Source organism: Lycorma delicatula, chromosome 8 (assembly GCF_047948215.1).
Source record: "Lycorma delicatula isolate Av1 chromosome 8, ASM4794821v1, whole genome shotgun sequence".
Taxonomy (NCBI): Eukaryota; Metazoa; Arthropoda; class Insecta; order Hemiptera; family Fulgoridae; genus Lycorma; species Lycorma delicatula.
The window spans coordinates 11,308,083-11,335,734 of record NC_134462.1 but is presented as its reverse complement, the minus strand read 5'-3'; the positions used below and the strand labels follow the sequence as shown (position 1 = coordinate 11,335,734).

The 27,652-nt window shown below is 29.1% G+C and overlaps 1 protein-coding gene across 1 annotated transcript in view; it reads left to right on the top strand.

Moving 5' to 3' along the window:
- Positions 1 to 27,652, top strand: part of LOC142328870 (DNA-binding protein D-ETS-3-like) — a 401,528-nt gene that overhangs the window by 88,860 nt on the left and 285,016 nt on the right. Inside the window, exon 3 of the mRNA XM_075372998.1 lies at positions 26,397 to 26,716. Coding sequence (XP_075229113.1) covers positions 26,397 to 26,716 — 320 coding nt within the window. The remainder of the gene's footprint in view (positions 1 to 26,396; positions 26,717 to 27,652) is intronic.

Below are 27,652 nucleotides of genomic sequence, written 5' to 3'. Positions count from 1 at the left end.
AATTAATATAAATTATTTATTTATTTTTACGTAAAGTTTCCTGAATTTCTTTAATTGTTTTATGAAACTAATTTGTCTTAGTTAATGATGTTAAATAGATTTGTTTTTTAAACTTTAAACTGTACGAAATAATTATTTATAAAACAAATTATGTGTATTGTTATATAATATATATACTTCGGTTTGAATTTATGCATTAATTAAACTTATTTTTTACCTTTTATAATATTATTCCAATGACAGATTAAAGTTATAATATATGTATATAGCTTTTTAATTACTTATATAATCGATTAAGTTTAAAATGTATTATTTTTAATAAATCTGTTATCAGGATGAAATTTAAATCTGTTACATAAAATTTGTTTAATTTTTAAACATTTTTAAAAATATTCTGTTTAATTTAAAAAATTTTCTTTAAATATATATGTTTTGAGTGAAGTTGATTTATCTTTTAATTTTTTGTTTATATATTATGTTCTGTAGTTAAAGATAAATGTCATCTACGATTTATTATTATTACATTTATAACAAAATTGTTATTAATAATTAATATAATCTTTTATTTAATAATATTTGTTAAATAGTTATTAGTATTTTTTTTTTTTTTAATTTTTACCATTTTTTCAAGATAAATACTTTATACCTTAATAATTTAAACAAAGATTTTAATTTTTTTTTAAGTTGTATTTTAAATAAAAAGAGAAAACAAGCTTAAACAATGTTTGTAATAATAATTATTTTTACGACAGCGTTTGTAACAGGCTTAAAAATAAATTATTATAAAAAAAGTTAAAAAGGAGTTAAAAATTCTACTCTTAATAACATATGAGCGGACTTTTAATATTTAAAATATTATGTACTGTATATATTACAGATATAAATTAGGCTTTAAATTTTATAAACAAAATTAAATATATTTTTGATTATTATTAAATATGTTGTTATTTCTTAATAGATGGGATAAAAATTACAGAACACATTATTAACTAAAATTTTGGAATATTAAAAAAAAAAAAAAGGAAAAAAATTAGAATATATATATTTTTCCATGTGTATAATTTGCGTTATCAATGCGGTGTAGTTTAGTTTCCCAACACTAGAGTGCTGTGCTAAACATATGTGTAACCTTTAAATAATTTTTATATTATTAAAATAATAGAGAGAATAAAAAATGTGTGTTTGAGAGAAAAAATGTAAATTTTTTTTTTATCATGATATGAAGAAATCTGATTTTAACAATGAGATTCCGTAAACCAATGTAATGACTTAAACGTGATTTTTATTTTGGCGTTTTGAGAATGAAATTTCTTCCTCCTCATTCGCACAAAAAATTAAATTAGTTTTAGTGTTTCCCTTATATTACTTCAATGATTTTAGAATATAGATTAGTCTGTTGTTTTAAGAAGTTATAGAATCTTTTTTATTAATTAGGAATAGGGGTTTTATGGGCTGTATTTATGTATACAATATATTTCAGTATAAAATAAGTAGTTGATGATGGATTTTAATTAAATATATAAAAACCATTTAATCAAATTGTTTTGCTTTATCGTTCAATTTTTACATATTCTCCTCACTGGTACTATTCGTTGGGGGCGGGTTGAGTTCACTGTAGTAATGTAGGCGAAGGTGAAACAAACTTATTTGTTATTAATAATAATTTGATTCCTTTGATATTATTTTCCATTCCTTAATTTTTTTTAATTTTATAGTATTTATTAATATTATGAGTCGTATATTACAGATTTCATACTCCTTAGAGATTTTACCCTCGTAACCATCTACTAATCTACGTATATGACTGAATTATCTATTCTTTTTTCCTTTTTTTTACATTCTTCTACTGCACCTCTGTTATTAACTTTAAATCCTCTTATTTTTATCTATAAGGCAAAGTAACAGTCAAACTGTTAACAGTCAAACAATCAAACTGTTTGATTAATTGTTCAATGTAAATCAACTGTTTGATTTTTAGTGATCTGTTTTTCAGTAATCTCGTTATTCATTTTCTGATTGCCATTTAGAGTATATTCCATAAACGTTTTTCAAAAAAAAATAACAATTCTTGCTTAGATCAATCATATTTTCATAGTTTTCCATTACAATTTTATTACTTAAAATAAAAGTTCTACATTTTACAAGACATATTCCTTTATCGTAATTCTGAATTTCTTATTGTCTTTTTTTGCTATATTTTCTATTGTTTTATTTTTATTAAGTTTAAAATTTCATATTCTATTTGTTTTTGATTTTAACAAAAGAAAATCTCTATTTTATGTAATTATTTCTATTTTAATTACATTATTTTTAATTACAAAAAGTTGAATTAAATTTATATTTTTCTCGCAGCATTTCGAATTACTTTATGCTATTTCTTTTACTGTCCTCGTTAAACTGATTATAAATAGTATTCCCTTTCTATATTTTTATAAAAAAATATTTTCATTTTAAATTTGATAGAAAAAATATATTTTCAAGAAGTATTGTTTAATTTAGAAAATAAAATTTATCAATTTCCATGGTTATATAAAAAAAAAGTTTCAATTATACCGAAGGAAAGGAATTTGAAAACAAAAGCAATTAAAAAATCATTTAATTGAATAAATAATTTTTAATTGCAGTTAAAAACGATTATAAAAAATCATATAAAAAGTAAAAAGTATAATGAGAAAAGTTTTGTTATTTCTTTAAGCTTTACGTAGGCTATAATTGTAACTTACGAATGGTTTTAAAATGAACGGTTTTATTTTTGTTACTTTTTTATATATAATTCAAATGTTTTTAACAGCGGGAATAAGTTTTGTTTTCTGAAATAACAATAATTATTATTACTAATTAACATGATTATCATCAGGTATAATGAACAGTAATATCTTAATTTCATATTAAATCAGTTTTTATAATTAGTTCCTGTATAAAAACTTTATCTACACTATAAATTTTAGTTTGGGTGAGTTTTATAAATTAATTTTAGCCGCTTGAATCTTATTAGCATATTTTACGATTATTAAGTTAATAGAAAATTTAAATTCCCTAAAATATCATCTTATGTAATACATTTTTTATTATGTGGCATGACACTCTTTCAAAATAGATGCCGATAAATTATTATGTAAATCCTTTATCTTAGGATTTTAAATTGCGTTGTGTCATTTCTAATTTGTCTACTTTATTGGATAAATATAATATCTTTAAAAATACCGACGAATAGTATATAAAAATACACAATCGTTCAAGTAATGTTCAATTGAGGTTAAATTCATTTAACTGTAAAAATAAAAAACAATTTTTTATATAATTAATCGAGTTCAGTGACAAGTATTTATAAATATATTTCTTGTTTAAACATTCACTAAATAAATACTTAAAATATAATCTTTGTCATTATAAATATTATAGAAAAGAATAATTTTTTTAGCAATAAAAGAAATGAAATTGGTTTAATTAGAGGTGTTAGAATGATAGACAATAAGTTTTTAATGAAAAATAAGTAATTATGAAGGAGTGGTAAAACATTCATTAGTAATAAAAATAATAAAATATATGACGAATGATCTACGTGTCGGTCGTAACTTTCTAAATGTATACATACATCGATTGTTAGTATAAAGATTTCATGTGATGGTACTGCATTAACGGCCTTTAGGAAAGAGAAATAGAGGTAGACCAAGGTATAGATTGGTATAGGAACAGGTATTTTATAAATATCTAATTCTTGAAAGAAGTATATTATAAGATATCAGTTGAAATAGTTCAATCCTACCGTAACCCAGATACTGTACATAAATGAAAACTAAATGTAGACTTTAACAAACTATATGTGTATTGGTGACCTGTATTTACACATCACGACGTTAGCTCAATGCCACACCATAGTAATAGCAACGAAAAGCCGAAAACATATGTGGGAAGTTGCATTCGAAAACAAGCCTTTCCATACTCAGTATAATAAATATAGTATGATTAAAATGTACAAATCAACTATATAAAATTATTAATACATATATTATTTTTGTATGATTATCCATTATATAAAATTAAACCCGTTTGAAAAATATTACAATTTTAATCATAAAAATTAATTTTGTACCGGATGATTCACAAGAGTGAAATAATTTGGGAACTGATTCTACAGGTTGAAATAGGAAAAATGTTCATACAAACAGTCCGAAAACGCTTTGTTATCGAGTTATACGGCTAGTGAATAATAATTTCACCCGGATTTTCCAGCTTTTTCCAACTCGTTTCCTTGCAATTTCTGTCGCCAGCCAAATGACATCTTCACGTTTCTTGATGAAGGCAGCAGTATCGAAAATGTGAACGATCATTTCATTATGTGTGTTTTGATTGTATATCTCGCATTTCATCCATCTCCATAAACAGTATTTTAAGGGAGTAAGGTATGGTGATCTAGGCGACCAAGTTATCGGCTTTTCACTTCCAATCCGTTAACCAATAAATATTTCACTATAAGTAATTCATTGTTTAAAGGGCCTTTTAATTCCTTAATTCCGGAAAATTTAAAGGGCCTATTAATTTAATTGGTTCTCATCGATGGGTTTTCTTTAGACAATCTATGAATTCCGTGCGTTGTTTATGCCATTACGGGTAAAAGCAGTATAACGGAATTAAGGGATAATTACTGTTAACCCGTTGACAAAACTGCAGACGTCTGGCGTGATCACCAAGAAGATGTTGAACTTCCTTGTGCAATGTCTTCAGTACTGTACTTTTTGAAATGTTGAGTCGTATAAAAATACTTCGCGTGCTCATTGCAGGACTGAACTGTACCATATAAAGAATGTTTTGCCTTTCGTCTCCATGTACTGATTGTCTGTCATTCAGATAAAATATGAGCGCTGGTAAGTGTGCCGTTCTCACGAAAATTGTTAAAAATTCTACAAAATACTTTGCCGGAGCAATTTCATCGCAACTCATAACAGCATATTCTGCATGAGTGATGAGACGCTGCATTTTTGAGTACAACAAACAAAAACGTTTATTTTATGACAAATGAGTAGTATAAAGTGTAAGTAGTAATAAAGTGAACCACAGTTAGTGTTGCCAACCTACAAATATAGTTGTGATATATAGTTGTGAGACTTATTTTATTCGAATTTTTAGGTCAAAATACATACGAAACCATCAAGTTTATTACACACTGTAAAAATTTCAGTATGACTTCATTTCACCGGGAGAACTTTTTCCCTAACTCGATAACAAGGCGTTTCTGGACATACATTTGTATTTAATTTTTTCCTTCTTTTTAAGCTATAGAATTAGTTCCTAAATTGTGGACTGCATATGATGTTATGCGGCATTGCGTCGTAAATTTAAACTATCCAGAAACATCCGTGGTATCTTGTGTAATGATAAAGAGGTTTTAGACCGGATGTTTCTGTTTTTGCGTAGTATAGAGTTAATACAAAAAATTTAATACTGCTGCTTATATTTTTTAATACTTTTAGTTTTTTTTTTTTTTATCCGATCAGGAGCCTTTTACACTCCTTATCGGAATTTGTTAATTTTTATAAGTTATTTTTTTTAATATTTTAAAGACTGACTGTGATATTAGTTATAGGATTTTTGTGATATTAGTTTTTAGTTTTAATATGATAGTGGTTTTGGGTTACATGTTAGTGTTTTTGTTATCTGAGAATGGGTCTTTTACACCCATTCCTAAATTATTAAGTTCCTAAATTATTTTCATTTCCTCCTGAATTATTCTGTATGCATTGATATACTTTTTATAATAATTATTTTACTTATTAAATTATGTTCTTCTTATTATTATTAAAAATGAGTTTATTATTATAAATATCTGTTATTTACAATTGTAAAAATTTTATTCATCCAGTCTCTTATTTCACTTCTTTTGGCCTTCATATCTTTGCTTTGTTTATCAGAGGCTATCTTTAACTTAAGTACTGAAATTGTTCGAATTTGCTTGAAATTTGTAAGTAAGAGTAAATTATATTATTATAATAATTTCGTATACTCTCGCATTGCATTCGATTCTCGAAGCCGAAAATATTGCAGTTAGCATAACAAATAATAAATAAAAAAAACTTTTACTTCCTTTATTTTATTACTCATTAAAAATTAATTAGAAGCCGCAGTATAATTTGAGCACTGATATAGCCACTTTAATTATCGGTTTAGTTATTATAAAGACATTTTTCATTTAGCTTTGGCCTATATTTGTTTCCATGGATTTGATTTTAATTTTTATTAAAATCTTTCTCCTCACGTTTGTTTGTCGATTATGGATCTGAAAGTTATTAAATTTTGTGTTTTTGTAGTATTTATTACTGGAAAATATTACCGTATTTAAAAAAATGAGTGAGTTATTGTTATATTTTATTCTTTTCGGGTACGTATATATTTTTTTATCGCACTGTAATAGGGGTGTTACATGCAATTTACTTCGTAGCCTACTAATTAGTCGGATCTTCACACGTATGTATGGTGTTATATTATTTTGTTGGTTTCACTTTGCGGTGAATTTCATTATAAGTGTTAATATATTACATGACGTAACGCTCACCCTTCTTATTACGCTAAAAAAAAAAAAAGTTGTACGTAGTCAAATGTTTATTTATTTTCATCTTTTTTTGTTTTTGGGCGTTTATTTTTTTATTTTTTGGTTACCGTTATTCTACTTTTTAAATTACTTTTAAATTTCGTCCAGTGTATTTAATTTACAGTATTTTTTTAATGAAATAAATGTACATATTGTAATAATAAATATAAAGTTTGCCTGTTTGTTATCGTGTTGCAGGATACATTTTTGTTATCCCAGGTAAGATTTTAACCCATCGATGGAGGCCTTAACTCCCGTGATGGTTAAGATATTAAAAATATTTCTTCTCTTAGCCAAGGAGGGTGAAGTTGTGAATCATTAAGGACAAAATAGGTTAATCCTTTTACCTCTTTATTACACTTCTGGATTATAAGTATTTATTGAAATTCCTAATATAAAGGGGTAAAATGTTGTAGCAATGAAATTTACTATTTTTTTTAATTTCTCAGTAACAATTGATCTAAAAATCAATTTTTGTTTGGATATTATTTAAAATGCCGAGTTTAAAGGGTTAAAATGAATTTTTGAATTTTAATTGAAACCTAGGTGTTTTTTAATTTCCCAGTAACAAATGATAATATAAATCTGATTTTTGGTGTGTGTAATCTTGAATATCAAAAAAAGAATTATAAGATTTTCTGACCTTGAAAGGGATGAAGAAAGGTAAAATTATATCGAATTTGCAAATTTTCCCGAGTTCAGATTATATAATTAACGCGATATTCAGTATATTTGGTCTTGCAAATATACTGAATTATAAACCATTTTTGGTTTTTTTTTTAATTTCGATTTTTTAAAAGGGGTGCGATCGTGTATACAGCATTGGTGGTTTAATCAACACAGCCACGGCCACTGTTACTGTATTTACGACACGATTGGTTGTCCCTGTCACCGGTTACTTGACTAAAAAATATAAAATTAAAAGAAAATTGATCGCGACGGGAAAAGCACGACAGGATGCTAGTACTTCTATGTAATTTATTTATTATCTGGCGCGTAAAATATTATCAAAGTTTTTGATTAAATTAATAATACCCCTAGATATTAGATCAAGATGAATAATTTTGTATATATAAAAAAAACACTTAGAGGGAACGCTGAACGCTGAATATTCCTTTCACGGCAGTAATCTATTCCTGTTGAACTCACTGGAGAGGTAGAGATTATTTGGAACCGATAAGGTATAAAATATTTACTCTAAACAAGTATCTTCTAAATTTTTTATATTAAAAAATTAAATATTCTTTAATTTTGAAAGGAGGGATGGAATTTATTATATTTCAACTGAATTCAAGCTGAAGAGGTTGTAGCCATATTAGAGTAAATTATTATTATGCTATGTTATCATTTCTTACTACTGCCAAATTTTTAAAAGTGTTTCTTTCTTTTACGAAAGATAGACATATATTTTACGAAAACAAGAAAAAAATAATAATTTGATGTTTTTGTTTTAGAATGCGTTTTAAGCTAGCTTGTTGATATCACGTACGTATAGAAGTCACGCTGAAATTAGTCACAATCGATTCAGGACTGGTCAAAATGGATATTTCCGTTGAAGTTTGACAACCGAATTTTTTCGCGATCACAATAATTCTTTACTTCCAACAAGAAATTAAAAAATGTGTTTTCTCATTTTAGAAGCGTAATTCTTATTTTTCTTCTTCCTTTCCGTACAGTGTATGTATTACTTTCTTGAAATGTTGATAGGCGTGAACATTCGTAAAATCTAGATGGTTATTTTTGGCTATTTTTCTTAATTAAGAAAAAGATTATCATTTATTATGTAGTCCAACGGATCGGTTACCTCACAGCTGGTTTTCGAAGTCGAAGGTTATAAGGTATAACTCCTAGTACAAGTTAGTTCCTTTTATACGGATTTGAGTACTGTTCAGTGGATACCGATGTACTTAGATAGTTGGAGTTCAATTAACACTCATCTCAGATATGGTCGGCCAGACATTGGCAGTGGGAGGGTTTGCTTATTGTGCACTAGTTGAACAGAATTTTTTGTAAAGAGAACTTAATCATGAGAATAAAGTATTCTCACTTTATAATTATTTTAATTATTATTTTATATTATTGAATCAGGTTCAAATTTATATTTTATTCGTTTGTAGTTTCTATTAAACTATTAAATTACTGTTCATTAACTGAAATCGTACAACCATAATATATTAATAAAACATTATATTATGGTTGTACGATTTCAGTTAATGAAATGTTTTACGAGACTTCCGTGTTGAGACTGGTAAAGATCAATTGTTAAAGTGTAAAACTAATTGCGCACAAATAATCTAAAATCTTATTCTTACGTTATTTTTGCATAAAATATTACTCAATCCAGTATTATAGATACGATTTTAGAAAAATAGTACTTCATTTAGTTTCTCCTTTATTTAAGCTTTTTGTCTTCAGTCATATGACTGGTTTGATGCAGCTCTCCAAGATTCCCTATCTAGTGCTAGTCGTTTCATTTCAGTATACCCTCTACATCCTACATCCCTAACAATTTGTTTTACATATTCCAAACGTGGCATACACTTTCAAAAATCTTTTCCTGACGTTTACATTAATTTTTGATGTAAACAAATTATATTTCTTACTGAAGGCTCCTGCTTCGTCCATCTTATTTGGGAGGTAGAATTACTAAAGAACAAAATTCTTCTACCTCCATAATCTTTTCTCCTCCTATTTTCACATTTAGCGGTCCATCTTTGTTATTTCTACTACATTTCATTACTTTTGTTTTGTTCTTTTTTATTTTCATGCGATAGTTCTTGCGTAGGACTTCATCTATGCCGTTCATTGTTTCTTCTAAATCTTTTTTACTCTCGGCTAGAATTACTATATCATCAGCATCAGCAAATCGTAGCATCTTTATCTTTTCACCTTGTACTGTTACTCCGAATTTAAATTGTTCTTTAACATCATTAACTGCTAGATCCATGTAAAGATTAAAAAGTAACTGAGATGGGAACATCCTTGTCGGACTCCCTTTCTTATTACGGCTTCTTTCTTATGTTCTTCAATTATTACTGTTGCTGTTTGGTTCCTGTACATGTTAGCAATTTTTCTTCTATCTCTGTATTTGAACCCTAACTTTTTTAAAATGCTGAACATTTTATTCCAGTCTACGTTATCGAATGCCTTTTCTAGGTCTATAAACGCCAAGTATGTCGGTTTGTTTTTCTTTAATCTTCCTTCTACTATTAATCTGAGGCCTAAAATTGCTTCCCTAAAATATAGTACATAAAAGTTTAATGATTTGTATTAATAATTTGTACGTATAATTTTCTTACAAAATTCCAATGTAGATCGTAATTATACATAAAAATGTTAGCTTTTAACGTTATGCTTTTCTTTGTTGTCTCGTTTCTATAGTTATGAAATTATAAATAATTATTTAGATTATTAATGCAATCAGAACGGCGGCCAGCGCTTCCTTTAGTATGTATCTTAACCGTGTTCTTTTATATACCTTATGATATAACACGCCTTACCTTTGCCCGCATTAATAAAACCAATAATTTTGGAGAGGAAGAAAGTATTAAGTCGTGTTAACAAGGTATTACAGAATCTTCGAGTAAGTAATAATTCTGTTTATCTTTTTGATTTTATTTTGCCGATTACATTTTTAGATTTTTTTTTATGATCGATTACTACAAATAATAAAAAAAATATGTAGAAAACGTTAGCGTATAACACTCATCCGGAAACGCAATAAGTAAACAGGTGTCTCAGTATTATGTGTTTTTGTGACCTCAATTTTTCTAGTTAATATTGTATTTCCTTTAATAACTTACCTTTATTATTTAGTAAATTGTTTTATAGATATTATCAGTTTTTATCGCTTTGGTATGTCTTTTCTATTTCGTTCCCTTTCAGGTTGTATTTTAAATGTAGTTTTTTAAGTACTACTACATTTGAAAGATATTTCAGATGTACTTATTTTTAATATAGAAAGTAAGTAGCATCCCTGTCGTGGCTTCGCCCGCGCTTTAATTTTTTTTGATTGCGACGGGAAACGCAAGTATACTTAAAATAAATAAAAAAACCAAATAATAAAACCGAACTAAATTTAAATCACCCCTTATATAACCAAGACTATAAAATAAAACGCAACCTCGTTTAGTCAGTGTATTAGTTTTACCCACTAATTAGTTTTTAGATTTCCCGTCGCAAATATATAATTAAAATTACGAATATAAATTACCATTACAATGTTACCAAATCTTATTGGTGGCATAAAACGGCAAAAATGTAAAAAAAACAAATTGTTTTCTTACCCCCTTAAAACTCGTAAATGGTTTTTGCATATTATTTGAAGAGTATTTGAAAGCCCAAATTGAAGCAATGTCTCCTTTCCTACAGTCTGAAATGAGGAAAATTTGCAATCATTGTTCAAAATTTTTTTATCTTTCTTCATCCCTTTTCAAGGTCAAATATAAAAAATAATCTAGAGATTGGTTTTAGGTAATCGAGTTGATATTCTTTTTATTTCAACAAAGTATTAAAATACCACAACTATAGTCTACAACCTAAATTAATACATAGTTATAATAACTATTTATATATTATAATATAAAAATATATTAATATAATATATATTGATTGTTCAAAGCGGAAGTAAATGAAAATTTCCAAATATCTTAAATAATTTTATCGAGATTAGAACTATAGGTAATATCATACTTTATTAGAAATATGTGAACTACGTTTTGCATATAACTTTACGTTATTACTTGCGAATAATTATGTTTTAAAATGAATAGCAAAATCGATGTTGCCGCCGACTAGTACGTGGAGTCATACGTTTTTTAAACCATAAAAACGTTAAGCCGGTTGAAATTTATAAGCAGTCGGTTGCTGTGTACGGTGATAATGTAATGGAAACGTCTGAAAATGGTGTGAAAGGTTTAGAAATGTGCACGATGAAGAACGTTCGGGGAGGCCTTCGATAATCACTAGGCTTGTTGAAACGCGTCGATGATGAAATCAGAAAAGATCGTCGCTCAACGATTTTTGTCCTGGCCCTTCATTCTCCTAATGTTTCAACAGCTGTTATTGGTCGCATTGTTCATGACCATTTAGGCTTCAGAAAGGTTGGTGCACGTCAGATGCCACACGTCTTAACGAAACGTCGCAAAAAATCCGAGTGGGATCTGCTTTGGAATTTTTGATGCGCTACTCAGAAAAAGGTGAGTTCCTTATTCACTTGTGGATTTCGTATTATACGCCAGAGAGAAAACGGCAGTCAAGTGAATGGCGTGGCGTCATTCTCAATCACCAACCAGACCGACAGAGGACAGCTATTTAAACGCAAACTGGTGGCCACAGTCTTTGGGAATCGGTTTGGTATACTGCTGATTGATTTCATGCCACGTGGAACGACTATAAATGCAAAAGCCTACTGCGAAACTCTACGTAAGTTACGGCGCGCCAAAATTGGGGACGTAGGCGGCTGACCGACGGCGTCGTCCTGCTGCACTATAATGCACGTCCATATTTTGCGGGTCCGACACGTGATTTATTGAGAACATTTGGATGGGAAATTTACGATCATTTTTGAGTGTAAGCGATTCGCGGGCGACGATGAACTTAAAAATGCTGTTAATCAGTGGTTAAATGGACTGTTGGCAGACGAATACGACGAGAGTATATTGAAGCTGGTGTATAGACTAATTAAGAGGGAGGCAACAATCTCCAACCATCGTTTGCAACTCTGCGAAGGGAGTATATTATTAAGGGAATCGTGCTGGAGGATGACGCATAATTTTCGAAGAATAATCGAAGTAAATTTAAAATATTGACGATTTAGAAAAGAATTGTAATGTAACCCTAAATTCTGTCCATTTAAGAATATAATCTATATCCATTACTAAACAAAATTAAATTACTGGCTATTACTGGCTACCCAGTGCCAAGGTAGATATATCCATGTAATGTGATATGTAGTTGGATAATAGATTTTCCCATAATTTTATAAAATTGTTTTTCTCTACAACCAAAATTTAAGAAATCTTTTCTTTTTTTTCAGTATAACTTAAAAAGTTTCTATTTTAATTTATCTTGTTTAGGTTCGTTCATTGGTCCTAGCCTGTGTGATTTGTACTTCTAACTGAATTAACCAGTGGTAAATTACGGAGTTTGTTGGAGATAATTCATTATGCAAGAGCATGCATGACCCACAGCCCAGTTAATACTAGCTTCATTTATAACATGTGAATATCATTAGTAGTTTAGTTTATGTCGCAAGAGTTCTGTACCGAATAAACTCGACAATTTTATAAGTTTTTTGTTACCAGAAAATTATATTTGTATGTTAATCTCTAACACTTTGGGATTATTTATAACATATTTATTTAAAATATGTTATAAAGAAGAAACATTGTCAAAGCTAGTAGGCTAAAGTTACGGGGTAAAACATATCTCACTCATAAACACAGGTGTTATAAAATTTCCTACAATATTTGCTGTTTGATTGACGCGTTATATAACCCATTGTATATCAATAGAGAGGTACATATGTTGCTTCATTATATGTCTATATTTTTTCTTGCAGCTATGACACAAGTAAAGCACGACAAATAGAACAGGCACGAATTAGGATTGCTTTATTTGAGAGTTCACTATACAATCATTTCATGTAGTGAACAGAGTAAAGAAATACCCCATAGGACAGAATATCATCTAAATTTCGGGTGGCATCCACCATCCCAAACACAATCATGTATTTGATTCAGCAAGAAGGAAGCACGATTTCAATCTTTTGGACGACGTATTTCATATCAGAGTGCCTACATGATAAAATCTGAAGAATATGAGTAACACAATCTTAATACAATAATGTCGTCGGTGGAAATTTAAAATGGTATTGGGTATAAATGCGAGGATTCTTCGATACTGTTATTTAAAAATATTTTAGAAACACGACTTAAAGTTAAGTAGTACATTTTAAATAACTGGCTACGTGTTAATCCCATTGTGTTAAAACGACCTGTTAAGAGAAATCACTGTGCCATCTTACCGCATTTATACCCACTACCATTTTAAATTTCCACTCGCGATATTATTGAACGAAGATTGTGTCTTCAGACTTTATCATATAGGCACTGTGATATGAATTACGTCAAGTCCAAAATATTTTTCGCTGAACCAAATATAAAAATATTAGTTTACAAGAGATTATACTAGTTTTACTAAAAAAGGAATTCGATTGGTAAAATCGAATTTAACGATAAAAATCGAGGATTAAACCAAGTAAGTGCTTTGCGGATTTTCATAAAGGTGATTATTTATTAAAAAAGGAAAAATATGGTATGAAGTGAATGATATGACTATCAACAAAAAAAATTGGCCGTGAAATTCAATTTGTTTGTCCTAAGGCAATAAGTAAGTTTTATATCAGGATTCCATCTAAAATTTATATGATATTCTGTCCTATGGGGTACATCTTTACTCTGTTTACTACAGGAAATGACTGTATAGTGAACTTACAAAAAAGTAACTCTGATTCGTGCCTGTTGTACTTGGCGCGGTTTACTTGTGTCACAGCCTTAAGAATATATCTGTCACCGGACAGATAGTGAAACAACAAATTAATGTACCTCTCTGTTGCAAAACCCGTTGTATCACTTGTTTATAAAGTATAATTTGGAGAAAAAAGTGTTTTAATCGGTTGAACAGTAAAAAGTATCCATTGTAAACCGTACAGTAAGAGTCTCGCAGATATAATTTTTTCCGGTCAAAAAACAAAAATTCTGTAGTATAAATAAAGCTGTTATTAGTGTTTAAGCCTTCCATAAAATAAGAAAAAATAAATAAATAAAAAGTTGTTAAAAAACTCTTACCGGCCCGATTTCATTTGTTAAACAACGAATAATCATAAAAATTGTGTATTTCTGTAAATGTGATATGTATTACATATAAATAAAATCGGGCCGGTAAGAGCTTTGTAACAAATTAACATTGTTTATTATCTATTATGATATATCTATTGTCTAGTACATATATATTTTTTTAATGAAAACAGATTTTAATAATAGAAATGTAGTGTCTTACCTTTTTTGATATCACTATCGTTTCGTTAAAAACAGTTTTATTTTCTTTTTAAAACAGTTATTTTTATTTTCTTAAAAACAGTTTCTTTTCTTTAAAAAAAAAATATTGTAAAATTTATGAGTAAATAAAAACAAACAGAGACAAAATTTTATCCCTCAGGTATAAAGTCAATTGATTAACACTTATACTTACATAAAATATGCAAAATTCTGTCACAATGATCCTAGTGTATTTTCCTACTCGATTATCTTAAACTATTGTGGAATATAACTAAGATGGGTAATGTTTTAACCGAATGTAATACCGTACTACTTTGTACTTTATTTAATGCAAAACCTCGGATTTACAGTATTTATTATTTTTTAGCAAATTATTAGTAAGAAATTAAATGAAATACTTAATTTTTAACCTGGGCTTATTTGGTGTATATTATTTAAAAAAAAAAAAAACATTTTTCAGTGTGAAATTTCTTCTAAAAAAATGTTTTTCTATTATCTATCATTATTATTTTTTTCATAATTTTAAGTGCGATATAATCTGAACGATAGTATAGAGAGAGGGTCGTAGTGTAAATCAAAAGGGACTTTTTAGAGGAGAATTTTAGTGGTCCCGCTGTGCAGTACACATGATATATGCACATCAGGCCGATTTTGTGGCTTCCGTACTGCCTTACTTGGGAGGAAAGAAACTGCTGGAGATAAATTCAGACAGAAGCAGAAAATGTAGGCAGAGTAGTAGCCTGTTGTGCGTGCGCGCGCTCGCATTTAAAACAAACGATGTGAGTGTTTGTTGCCAGTATTACTGTTATTATTTTAAGAGAATATATTTACTAAAAATGTAGCATCATCCTCTTTATGGGTTTTTAAAAGTTTTAATAATCGTATATTTTGTTGGATTCCTTATTTTGTATTATGTTTGTTACATGTTATTTCGTTAGTACATATATACTGTCAGTTGGTTAGGTTAATTATGGTGTTGATTTTTCTTCAGAATTATGTTTCTAGTTTCACGAAAGATTCAACGCTTTTCTTATTATCACTAAATTATTATCACTAAATTAAAGAAGCACAAAAACCTAATAAATTAATATAAACATTAAACTGTTACTTTAAACATTAAACTGTTACATTAAACTTTTCCTATTTTTAATGGGACTTCGGTATTCTCTTCAAATTTTCAAGTTATAAAAATGCATGTTTTATTCGCAATTATGAAAATAATTTTTTACGACATACACGGCCAAAGTATGATACACTTATTACGGCCAAGTTTCGATTTCAGATGCTGGTAAATCCTTTAAGAATTTATTGATTTGGGGGTTACATGCCATTCAAAACGATTTGTAAGATCAAGTATTGTAAAGTAACAGTTTAATGTTTATATGTCCTTTCTTGTTGATTATCAGGGTTCTTCTGAGAGTAAGGTGCTCATTATGTAAAACCATATTATAGTATACATCCTGTGTTAGGCTTAATATCTCTATTGGGTTAGCATGCTGATATGCGGCCGTATATATTCGGTAAAGAAGGTCACGGATAACCATATTAACCTCCTCTTTTTCCTAATAACTTTTGTAAACTAATAACTAATAACTTTTTGTAAATTAAACTTAATTCGTAACTTGATGTTACAAATCGTTTTGAATGGCATGTAACCCCCAAATCAATAAATTCTTAAAGGATTTACTAGCATCTGAAATCGAAACTTGGCCGTAATAAGTGTATCATACTTTGGCCGTGTATGTCATAAAAAATTATTTTCATAATTGCGAATAAAACATGCATTTTTATAACTTGAAAATTTGAAGAGAATACCGAAGTCCCATTGCCTACGTAGTACTGAGTCGTCTGAGTCCGTTGAAGAGTTAAGCCATTAGTTATTTGGATTCCAGAAAATTTCTGTATGATCCGCACGATAAAAAGTTTCGATAAAAACTGTAAACGTTTCAGTTTCCTGATTTGGCTCGGTGCGTCAATACTTTATATCCAGTTTTTCTCGATGATCACTAAAAAGTATAAAATGGTAAAAAAAAATTATAAAATTTTTTTTTGTCTTCAGTCATTTGACTGGTTTGATGCAGCTTTCCAAGATTCCCTATCTTGTTCCCAAGATTCCCCAGTCGTTTCATTTCAGTATACCCTCTACATCCTACATCCCTAACAATTTGTTTTACATATTCCAAACGTGGCCTGCCTACACAATTTTTTCCTTCTACCTGTCCTTCCAATATTAAAGCGACTATTCCAGGATGCCTTAGTATGTGGCCTATAAGTCTGTCTCTTCGTTTAACTATATTTTTCCAAATGCTTCTTTCTTCATCTATTTGCCGCAATACCTCTTCATTTGTCACTTTATCCACCCGTCTGATTTTTAACATTCTCCTATAGCACCGCATTTCAAAAGCTTCTAATTTTTTCTTCTCAGATACTCCGATCGTCCAAGTTTCACTTCCGTATAAAGCGACACTCCAAACATACACTTTCAAAAATCTTTTCCTGACATTTAAATTAATTTTTGATGTAAACAAATTATATTTTTGAGTGAAGGCTCGTTTCGCTTGTGCTATTCGGCATTTTATATCGCTCCTGCTTCGTCCATCTTTAGTAATTATACTTCCCAAATAACAAAATTCTTCTACCTCCGTAATCTTTTCTCCTCCTATTTTCACATTCGGTGGTCCATCTTTGGACCACTGAATATAGTAGAAATAACTACTACATTTCATTACTTTTGTTTTGTTCTTGTTTATTTTCACGCGATAGTTCTTGCGTAGGACTTCATCTATGCCGTTCGTTGTTTCTTCTAAATCCTTTTTACTCTCGGCTAGAATTACTACATCATCAGCAAATCATATATCATCTATATCATTACTATATCATTATATAAAAATTAAACAATAAATAAATTTAACTAAAAAAACTACATTAAATTGAACTAAAAAATGAAAACATGGTAGAAAAATAAAAGACTAAATATTGTTATGGAGTATTTAATTAAAATAATGGGTAAATTTGTGGTTCTTACATCGATAAGAAAATTTTGTACAACGAAAATATTTAAGCAAAGTCGGGGAGCTCTGAACAGTAATTATCTTACATTAAAGAGCAGAGCCCCAGATTGCATTTAAATATTTTCGCTGAAGGGTAAAATTTTCCTATCGATGTAAGTTTTGATCAGTATTTAATCATTAAACAATCTTAAATGCCTGCTATTTCTACAACAGAAAAATATATTTAAAGAATTAAAACTAAGTTGATTGGTCACCCATTATTTTATTTAATTAAATACTGTATAACGATTTTTAAACTTTTATTTCTTTTTTTTACTTCGCGATTTTTAATTTTTATTATTATATTTATTTCTTCAAGTTTTCGATGATTGACGTTCTGGTGTCCACCTATCTCATTTAAACCATAAAAAGATATGGTATGAATGTATGTGCTTACCTATGTACAGATGTGTGTCGCACTGCTTTTGGCCTTTCAGCCAATTTCAAGATTTTTCAGCCAATCTCGGATTTTTATCAGGGGCATTTTTAGAGTAAACTTTATTAAAGCAAATTTGTTACCTAAAATGCATACATAAATAATCCCAAAAACCTTGATCAATCTCCACCTCTTAAAATTGAAGTATACGAGTATATTTTTTGTTCTTTTGTCATTACAATCAATAAAAACAGCTCCGTTGATATTTGGGCTCCTACAAATTTTAAAACTTCGGAATTTTTTTTCTTAGATTTTACTCCCTTTTACGAAGTAAAGATTGTTTTGTGATCGCGAAAAATTTCGGTTTTTAGATTTCAACGGATATATCAATTTTTACTAGTTTCGACATGACGTATGTACATATGTATTTCGCATAACTCAAAAGGTTTTAAAAGTTCCTATATCATTTACATTAATTATACATCCAGTTTGTTTTTCAATCTTAAGTACGAGTCCCATTCATACGGTAGTTTTTTGGGGCTTAAATATTTATTTTTTTTGTGATTGTTTACTTCAATATTCGGCCAGATGTGAAGAAGTTGACAGTATCAGGTCAGCGCTGATATATACGAGCATATGTTTTTTGCTTCGTAGCCAATATAATTTATTTTGTGTTAAAATTAATTATAATAAAATTAATGTATTTGTGTATTATTTGAGCTGGAAATGATTAAAATATGGTTCCTACAACTACGCCTCTACTACTTTTTAAGAAAAGCCATAAATTTTTTTTTGCATAAAATAGGTTTTTTGAATTGTCAATTTCTGTTAAACTTTGTAAAACATTTTTAAGACTCAATAAAAAATAAATACTAGTAATTAACCCAGTCTCTTTCCACTACATATAAATTAAAGAAAATAAGAGCTATACAGCAACAGTGTTTAATGACTATTGGTAGACGATGTAAAACGACAAATTCTACGTCATCATCCATATTATCTAAAACCTTTTCAGTATCTATGTATGCTATGCGATATTCACAATTTAATTCTTTTTCTCTTCAACTTGCATCCCCGCTTAATACCTAAAAATACTTATTAAAAAAACTTAACATCTGAGATGAAGTCATATTTGAAAAGTCCTGTATTTAAACCGTTTAAAACAATTGCCTTTCTATTTTTTAGTTTTATTAACCTCTTCCAACAGTTCTTTACTTTTCACAACTCATCAAGTTTAAGCAGAAGTAAATAAGAATTTTTTTGTAGAATTCTTTATCAGAGAAAATTTTATCTGCATCAACCAAATATTTTGCAATCTCTTCCTTTCTCTAGACCTCTCATCTGCATCTCATAACATACACTTAAGTAGCCTCGGAAGGACTGGAAGATTTATTAAGAGGGTCATTCGATAATTAAAGATAAATTACTCTGGAACTAAAACACTTTGTTATATCAACGTGACATTTTTTTTCACTTTCCTGTATAATTTCTCGCAACATTGTCCCATCTTTGAATCGGCTTATTTATCAAGGCAAATAAATCTTTATCTAAATATCGGAGTCACTTTGGCACATTTTCTTTTACTTCATTTCTATTAAACTTCTTACAACGTAACGCCTGCTTGGGTGGACCAAACAAGTGGAAATCTGATGGAGCCAAGTCAGGACTATATGCCAGTTTGGGGGTGAGGTAGTATTTCCCGATGCAATTTGTCGATGTTTTCTTGTTTTGTCGAGCTTCACTTTGTCGATAAGTATGTCACAGTAATATGCGCTACGTATTTTCCGTTGGTCTTCTTGGATGAGAGAGTTTGAAGCGCTAGAGTTGGACATTCAGAAATGCGCTAGTCAATGTTCAACCATCATGAACCATTGCGGTTTGTTCAATCATACGAGAGTAAATTTTAACCGGTTTTTCACCTTTGGAAAACAAAGAAAGCGATCAATTCACGCTGTTTAAAATTTTGAGGTTTTAAAGAAAACAATTTTACTTAACCAGCTGATCAAACGTCATCATAAGATTACCAACTTACTATTCTGAAAAGTATCAAAAACGTTTTACCAACTGCTTTGTCTCCATAGCTACTTTTGTCTTTGTAGATATTTCTTGCATTTTTTGGGTCTTGAATTTCAATTCTGGGTTACGTATTTCAATTCTGGGTTACGCATTTCTTTAGCACTTTACGCATTTCTTTAGTAATTGGAACATACTAATTTTTTTCAGCCAAAAATATACTGCTTTCGTGGATTTTATTCGTGTAGATAAAATTTCTGACATCCTAGAATCCATTTTGACTAGTTTCGGTGTGACGTCTGTACGTACATATGCATCTTACATAAATCAAAAACGATTAGCCGTAGAACCTTGAAATTTTGAATTTAGGATTGTTGTAACATCTAGTTTTGCACATTCCCTTTTGATTGCAATCGACTGAATCAAAAGTGCCCAGAAATGGACTTTTTTCTTAACTGCAGTTATAAGCAGTTAAGAAACATGTATATCATAAGTGTTATTTCATAAGTTATAGCCAAATAAAACTTTAATGAAATATTTGGAACATGTATATCATAAGTGTTATTTCATAAGTTATAGCCAAATAAAACTTTAATGAAATATTTGGATCTTGCAAAGGGAAAAGGCACAGATTCGAATCAGACTTCGTCTCCTTATTTAAAAAATTTTTTTTTAATTTAAATATATTGATTTATTAACCTCATATTGTAAAAATAGAATTTTACAATAAATAATTCAGTAATAACAATAAAAAAAAAATTGAAACAATATCAGAAGTTATTAATAAAATAAAATTTGATGTACTTTTCATTTAAAAAAAAATGTGTAATTTAATAGGCGGACAAGGAAGTCAAATGGTGTCCACATCAGAATTTTTGTTTTACCTTTCATTATTGTAAATTATTCATTCCTATTCAAGGGGCTGTAATATTATGTATAGTTTTGTGTATAAAACGTATTAATTATTTTATGTAAAGAAAATTCATAAGTGTAATTTTATACTCTAATTTTCATTCTATACACTTTTTATTTTATCTTAGATATATCCAGTTAAAAAAATTTATGACGGTTGTTTACATAATTTTATTATACTCTTTGTTGAAAATATAACAAGTTTATTTACATTTAGTTGTACTTGAATAAAATTAACAAAAAAAAAAAGTATATTTATATGTGAAAGTGTACCTTGAAATGGCGTGAGATATTGAAATTTTTCCTATAAAAAAAAATGATATTAAAACTACAATTATTATATAAAAATAATATGAAAGGTAGTTTTTTTTTTTTATTCGTAATCATGAATCTTTCAGAGGAAGGAATTGATGATACGATCTTGTATCACATTATTATTTTTATTTTACATTACAATATGAATATGAACAACCGTGCATGAGAATGGATAGTTAAAATAAAGGAGATGGAAAAGAGCGAGAAAATTCATTATTATGATGTAAATTATGTTAGTAAATATTTTAATTTTTTAACAAACGTTTTATTTTAGGGTTTCATACAGTGACAATCCAAACGATATAACATTTTTCCAAGTTTTTACCTTTCTGTCTCACACACACGCGCGCGCTCACACACATACAATCTATATACATAATAAATAAATAAATTTTCAACCGTTAGTATTAAAATATTGAAGTTGAGGTTAGGCTTTTACCTCAAAAAGACCTTTTTTGAGACATGAGACACCCCCAAGCCCCTTTGGGGGATTTTTTCCTTTTAAAGAATTCTAAAAGGAAAGGATCCGACAATGAAAACAAAAAAAATTTAATAAAAAACATGGGATTACAATAATCCTAACCAAAAGGGCAGCCATAAGTGATCAATAGTACCTCTTAAAAAACTACTCGACAGTGGAACACTAAAAAACAATAAAACTAAGGATGTATTGTTGACTAATTTTAGAACTAGCTTCAAAAATATTAAATAGTCACCACTTTGGTTAGGGTAGTCAAAGTCTGAGGTTTTTTATCTCAAAATTTTCAATTTCCTTTAAAATTCTTGAGTTGTCACCCCTGAGTGCTTGGGGTATGATGGAAATATTAAAAAAAAAAAAAATACTAATATTTTTCGAGAATTATCGTGATTCCACTAAAATATCCGCTTTTGAGTCGCTTTCCCTTGTTTGATAAAAAGATCGAAAGATCGTTTTATATTATTTAATTAAGACTCAAATGCTTTTTATTATCCACCCCTCGAAATTATATAAAAATTATTTTTTAAATTAAAAAAATAATAAACGTCATCAACCATATTAAATACCGAGGAGAGATTATAAGCAGCAAGGAACTGATAAGGAAGTCACAAAGGAATTGATAAAGAATCAATTGAAAATAGATTATTACAACTGGAGGCTTAGATTTATCACCAAGGACATCTACAAAAAGGTGAATCTCTCCAAGATTGCGAAATTAAGACATTATACAACTTTAATAAGACCTTATATAGGATTGAAATATTACTCGTAAATTGCTCAATATTGAAGAGCTTACTAAGGAAAATCTCCGGTCCAAAGGTAAGGATGAGGAAGGATACAGACTGAAATCTAATATCTAGTTAAATCAAGAAAGTAAAACGGCGATAATGATGAAAAGGTTTAAATATTTTGGGACGTGTTTTCAGGATGGACCTAAAAGGAACAAATTATCTGAAACAGATGGAAGAGGACCTACAAAGGATAGGCTTGAAAGAAAATACTGTTGCGATAGAGATAACTTCCAAAAAATAATTTACAGTAGTTCTTATGGCAGAATAAAGGACAGGAAGAAAATGGAGGAACGAGCAAAAACACGAAACCGTGCCGAAAAAATGAGAATTAGATCGACAAGAGAAAAGAAACTAAAAAGTAGTAATATTTGCGTGTTTTCCTTATTTGAACTTTTCGCATTCCTTTTTTTAATGTGTAATTTTTATCAGTTTATTAAGCATTTAGGAAGCGAATTTAATTTTAAATTTTACTTACAGAGTTAATTTTACTTTAACTACAAAGTAATAAATATGTTTTTTATCTTCTTTTTATGTTTTTTTCAATTGTTTTATCCATTAAATTCATTTTGTTAAATTCTTCTGTTGTACCATTTTTTATTATAATGTTGTAATTTGTACGTGTTAAATAACGGTATATAAAACATCTAGCTATTATTTTTTTCTTGAATATTCTTTTTATAAAGCAATTGCTAATGAACTAAGTGATTTTATCCTTGTATAAAGTTTTAATTAATTGAAAGTTGTATTTTAGATTACTAATAATTAAAATAGTTTTTTTTAATGTTTCTATGGATATGTAAGCTAAATTATTGTGTGGTTTATTTAATATTTTTATAGAAAAACGGTTTGAAAGAGAAGAATATTTATTTGAATTATATACTTTTTTCCATATAAATTAATAAATAAACTAGTGTACGTAAGTATTTATATATAAATTAATTTTTTTTAACTTATTTTTTAAGGACGAAATGAAGTATTTTCTGGTAGTGATCGGGTTTGGTTAAAGGTTATTGTGAAAAGTATTTTCGTGTTATAAAGTTAGGGGGTCAAAGCCATTGTCAATATACGTATAACACTTGAGAAATACTGGTCCAGCGAACGGCCGTCATAAAGAGCAACGATCCATGCCTGGCGGGCAAAAAGGCTATGAGAAGGATGGCTGGACGAGGAGAGTTTAAAAAGATACGGGCGGAGTTCAGAGTTCAGTGTAGTTCCATATTTCCATTTTTCCGTTGAATAATCTTTATAAGGACACAGTATTTTTTATCCGTTGAAAATATTTTCATGTTATGTCCTTAATATATAATACTACAGTACGATTTTTTATTATGTTTTTTTTTTAATTTAATAAATAAGTTTTATTGATTACAAGACATTTTTCAGTTTTATTCCATTGTAAATAAATAATTAATTTTTACTTTTTTTTTTTGAAGAATAACGAAATAAGGTTAAACGTAAAAAAAAGTATTATTTTTACAATAACGGACAAAATAAACATGACACAAAACAGAACCGATAAATCAGAAGGTCGCAATCCAGAAGTATAGAAATTGAACTGCAACGCCTGTACCAGATATTAAACTGGGCAGACAGGCCCTGTACCAGAGGGCCAGTGGATCCATTAGTATCTACCGTATATAAAATGGACGTTATAAATAAAACACAACAATTTTTTTTTTTTGAAGCATGCTAATATATAAAATTGAAGAACTTAACAGTATATTAAACAGAAAAACATTACAGATCAATTATATAATATTCAGCTACATAATAAACTGGAGTTAACAAACCAAAACAGATGCCATTTACTAAGTGCTACTTACAAGCGTATTTACTACGTCTATTTAATTCAAAATTGTAGTTTTTTCTTTACGTTCAATCCCTCAAAAATAACTTTTTTATTTACTTTCTGAGTTCGTAAAATTTAAGGGGGTATACTTTAAGTTTTAAAAATAAATTTATAATCTCGTAATTTCTATATGTATGTCTAATGAAATGTCTTAGGATCGAGTTACAGCTATTAGGTATGATTATTTTAATCCATTATTGCAGTATCGTGACGTAACATCAAAAAGATGCGTACATTTACTTATAATATTTTATAAAAATTCTATTTAAAAGGTTGATTGTATAATACAAGATTGCAGCAGGTTTGTGGTGGTCGCACTGTGAAGTGATTTAACGTAATCTTATTTATATATTTTATATTTAAGTATTTTACAGTCCGTTTTATTTTATTATAACTTCGGGGATCTGCTATTCATAGTTTTTAATGAAGTTAATGAGGTGAATTAAATGACTGGTAAAAAAAAAAGAAAATAGTAAACACTTGCCCGTAGTCGAAAACAAGGTGAAATGATTTTGAACCCAGTTGCGTAAATAAATGGTGGTCCATTTTTCTTCTAGTAAAAATTCTTAATAAAGTTGAAGTTCTTTATAAATCGAATAAATTTTTTATCACAATTCGTTTATTTGCAGTCGACCTGTTCAAAGAAGGAACTATTAGTAAATAAAATTACAATAAGCGCTTGATTAGGGATTTACAGTGAATCCCCCCAATAAAACATACATAGATAAGACAAAATAGATCATTTGCATAAATTTACTTGCACAGATTCACTTCATAAAAAGTACAAAATTCGTAAAATCCTAACAAAAAAAAAAAAAAAAAAAAAAGTTAAAAAAGATCAAATAATATTACAAAATAAAGGAAAATAAAAATAAAACAGTAACATAATTAGGTTACGAAAGAATGTAAGCCCCTTTCATCAGGCATAGAAAAGATGTTCATCATTTAAAGGATGTCGACCTAACCAAGAAATCACTCAAACTCCCCAGCTCTAGCACTTGAAGGCGTTTGAGTAGCCGGACATCCTCACTGTTTAGGAGATTCAGCGATAAGATAGTTCACACGATTACTTAGCCGTTGTTTGTAATATGAACCGAATAGCTTGATTTCCTCGCTGACGCAAGTCAATTCCCAGATAGTTATGAATTTCTACGTTCCATGCTAGTCACGGCGCCTATATATTGATTCTCGCCAAATTTTTCTGTACAGCTTCAACGTTGCTCTTGATCATCGTACCCTATACCTGTGTATCATACATCCAAATGGGTTTCAGAATGACCTTGTATATTTAAATGTTAGTTGTACAGCGACAAATGTGAATCCCCGCCTTGTAACCAATAAAGCTCTTTATTCCTGATTGTCAAGCGATGATCTAGGTCGAATCCAAGATACCGTATTCGGTCAGATTGCGGGACGAAAATGTCGTCTATGTTGACCCAGGGAAACCCACCGGATTGGTATAGTGGTGAACGCGTCTTCGCAAATCAGCTGATTGTGATGAAGTCGAGAGTTCCAACGTTCAAATCCACGGATTTGAATACAAGATCGTGGATACCGGTGTTCTTTGGTGGTTGGGTTTCAATCTACCACATATCTTAGAAATGGTCGACCTGAGATTGTACAAGACTACACTTCACTTACACTCATACATATCATCCTCTGAAATAAATACCTGACGGTGATTCCCGGAGAGTAAACAGGAAGAGAAAGGTTGACTCGGGGATAGTCTTCTTTCCTTAATGCAGACGTGTCGTAATTTACTTTTATTCCCCATTTTGTCAAAAAATTAAATCCCCTTTGAAAAATAATCGATTACATTATTTCTCAATATTTAAGAATCTTAAGTTTTTACTAATTATGACAAAAACTTTTATAATCTATATTTTGTGTCGCATTATAATTATATATATTTTTTTATTATGTCTGAATCGTTATTAATAATATATTACTTTTATTAATGTTTCAGGTGGTCCAGGGTGGTGCTGGCGATGTACGAGAGTTCGTGCTCGTACCAGAGCGCATTAGAATTAAAGCGCATTAAATCAGAAGACTGTGTTACAGTTGGGGGCGGGTCGGCCGGTGATTGGCCCGGATGCGCTTATCGTTTCGCATGTAATTCTTCAACGTTCGAACAGCTCAAACAGTCTGTAGAGAAAGCAAAAGCTGCTCTACAAGACAGAGGTGGTTATAGTGCTTTCAGTGATCTAGCTACTTCACCTTTTTGCCCTTCTGCTAGACCTACAAATACGCAAGACTTATTACACGATTCAGAAAAAAGGAATTCGGGTCAGTGAATTTTTTTATTTTTATTTAGTTTTATTGTTTATTTATGTATCCATATAACAAGCTTATGTCCAATAATAATCCTGGTTGCTTTAATGTATGATTGGTAAAATTCGTAGCGTATGAAAAATTCCACGCCTGACCAGGATTTGAACTCCAGAACTTGAACTCGGATTCTCGAAATAAAAGGCATAGGAGCTATCGCTTAAGCGTAGTCGCGATCCTAATTATATATTTAAAACTGTAGAATTTTAATGTTCTTTTAATTTGGCTTTGATTTCAGTGGGTCGTTTAAAATTTACTTATTAAAATTTATTAGGAAACTAAAGTAAAACTGGATTTGCAGAAGGATTTTATCTTTTTTGTTATAATTAAAATTATAAGCAGCAGGTAATTATACGATTTTATAGGTTTAATCTGAAGGTTTAATAATAATTAGTAGAGCCGTTTTGTATATAAATACAATATATTAATTATTACAATTACCACATCCTCTTTTCTTGCCAGAAATTACTGTATGATGTCATAAAATATAAAATTTGTCGTATACATTTCTCTTGACCCAAATGACTAGAACAAAAAATCTGAGGTAGATACCAATGACTTCGTTGTACGCCTGTTAAATTACAAACACACATTTTTAAAAGTATATTTCACTAATAACTTCTGATTTTTTCTTCATTGTTTATTGCTATTATTGAATTATTATTTATTAATAATTATTAATAAATAAATATATTTAAATTAAGTTAAAAAAATGAAGTTGAATCGAACCGTTATGCTTTCCCCTTTTAGCATCAAAATATTTCATTAATTAAAATCTTATTTGGCTATAACTTTGGAACCAATGAAAATAAGTACTGTTTATGATACATCATTGAAAAGCTCTCAGTGAGGACTTATTACTGCAGTTAAGACAAAGTCAAAATCTCTTTGGAT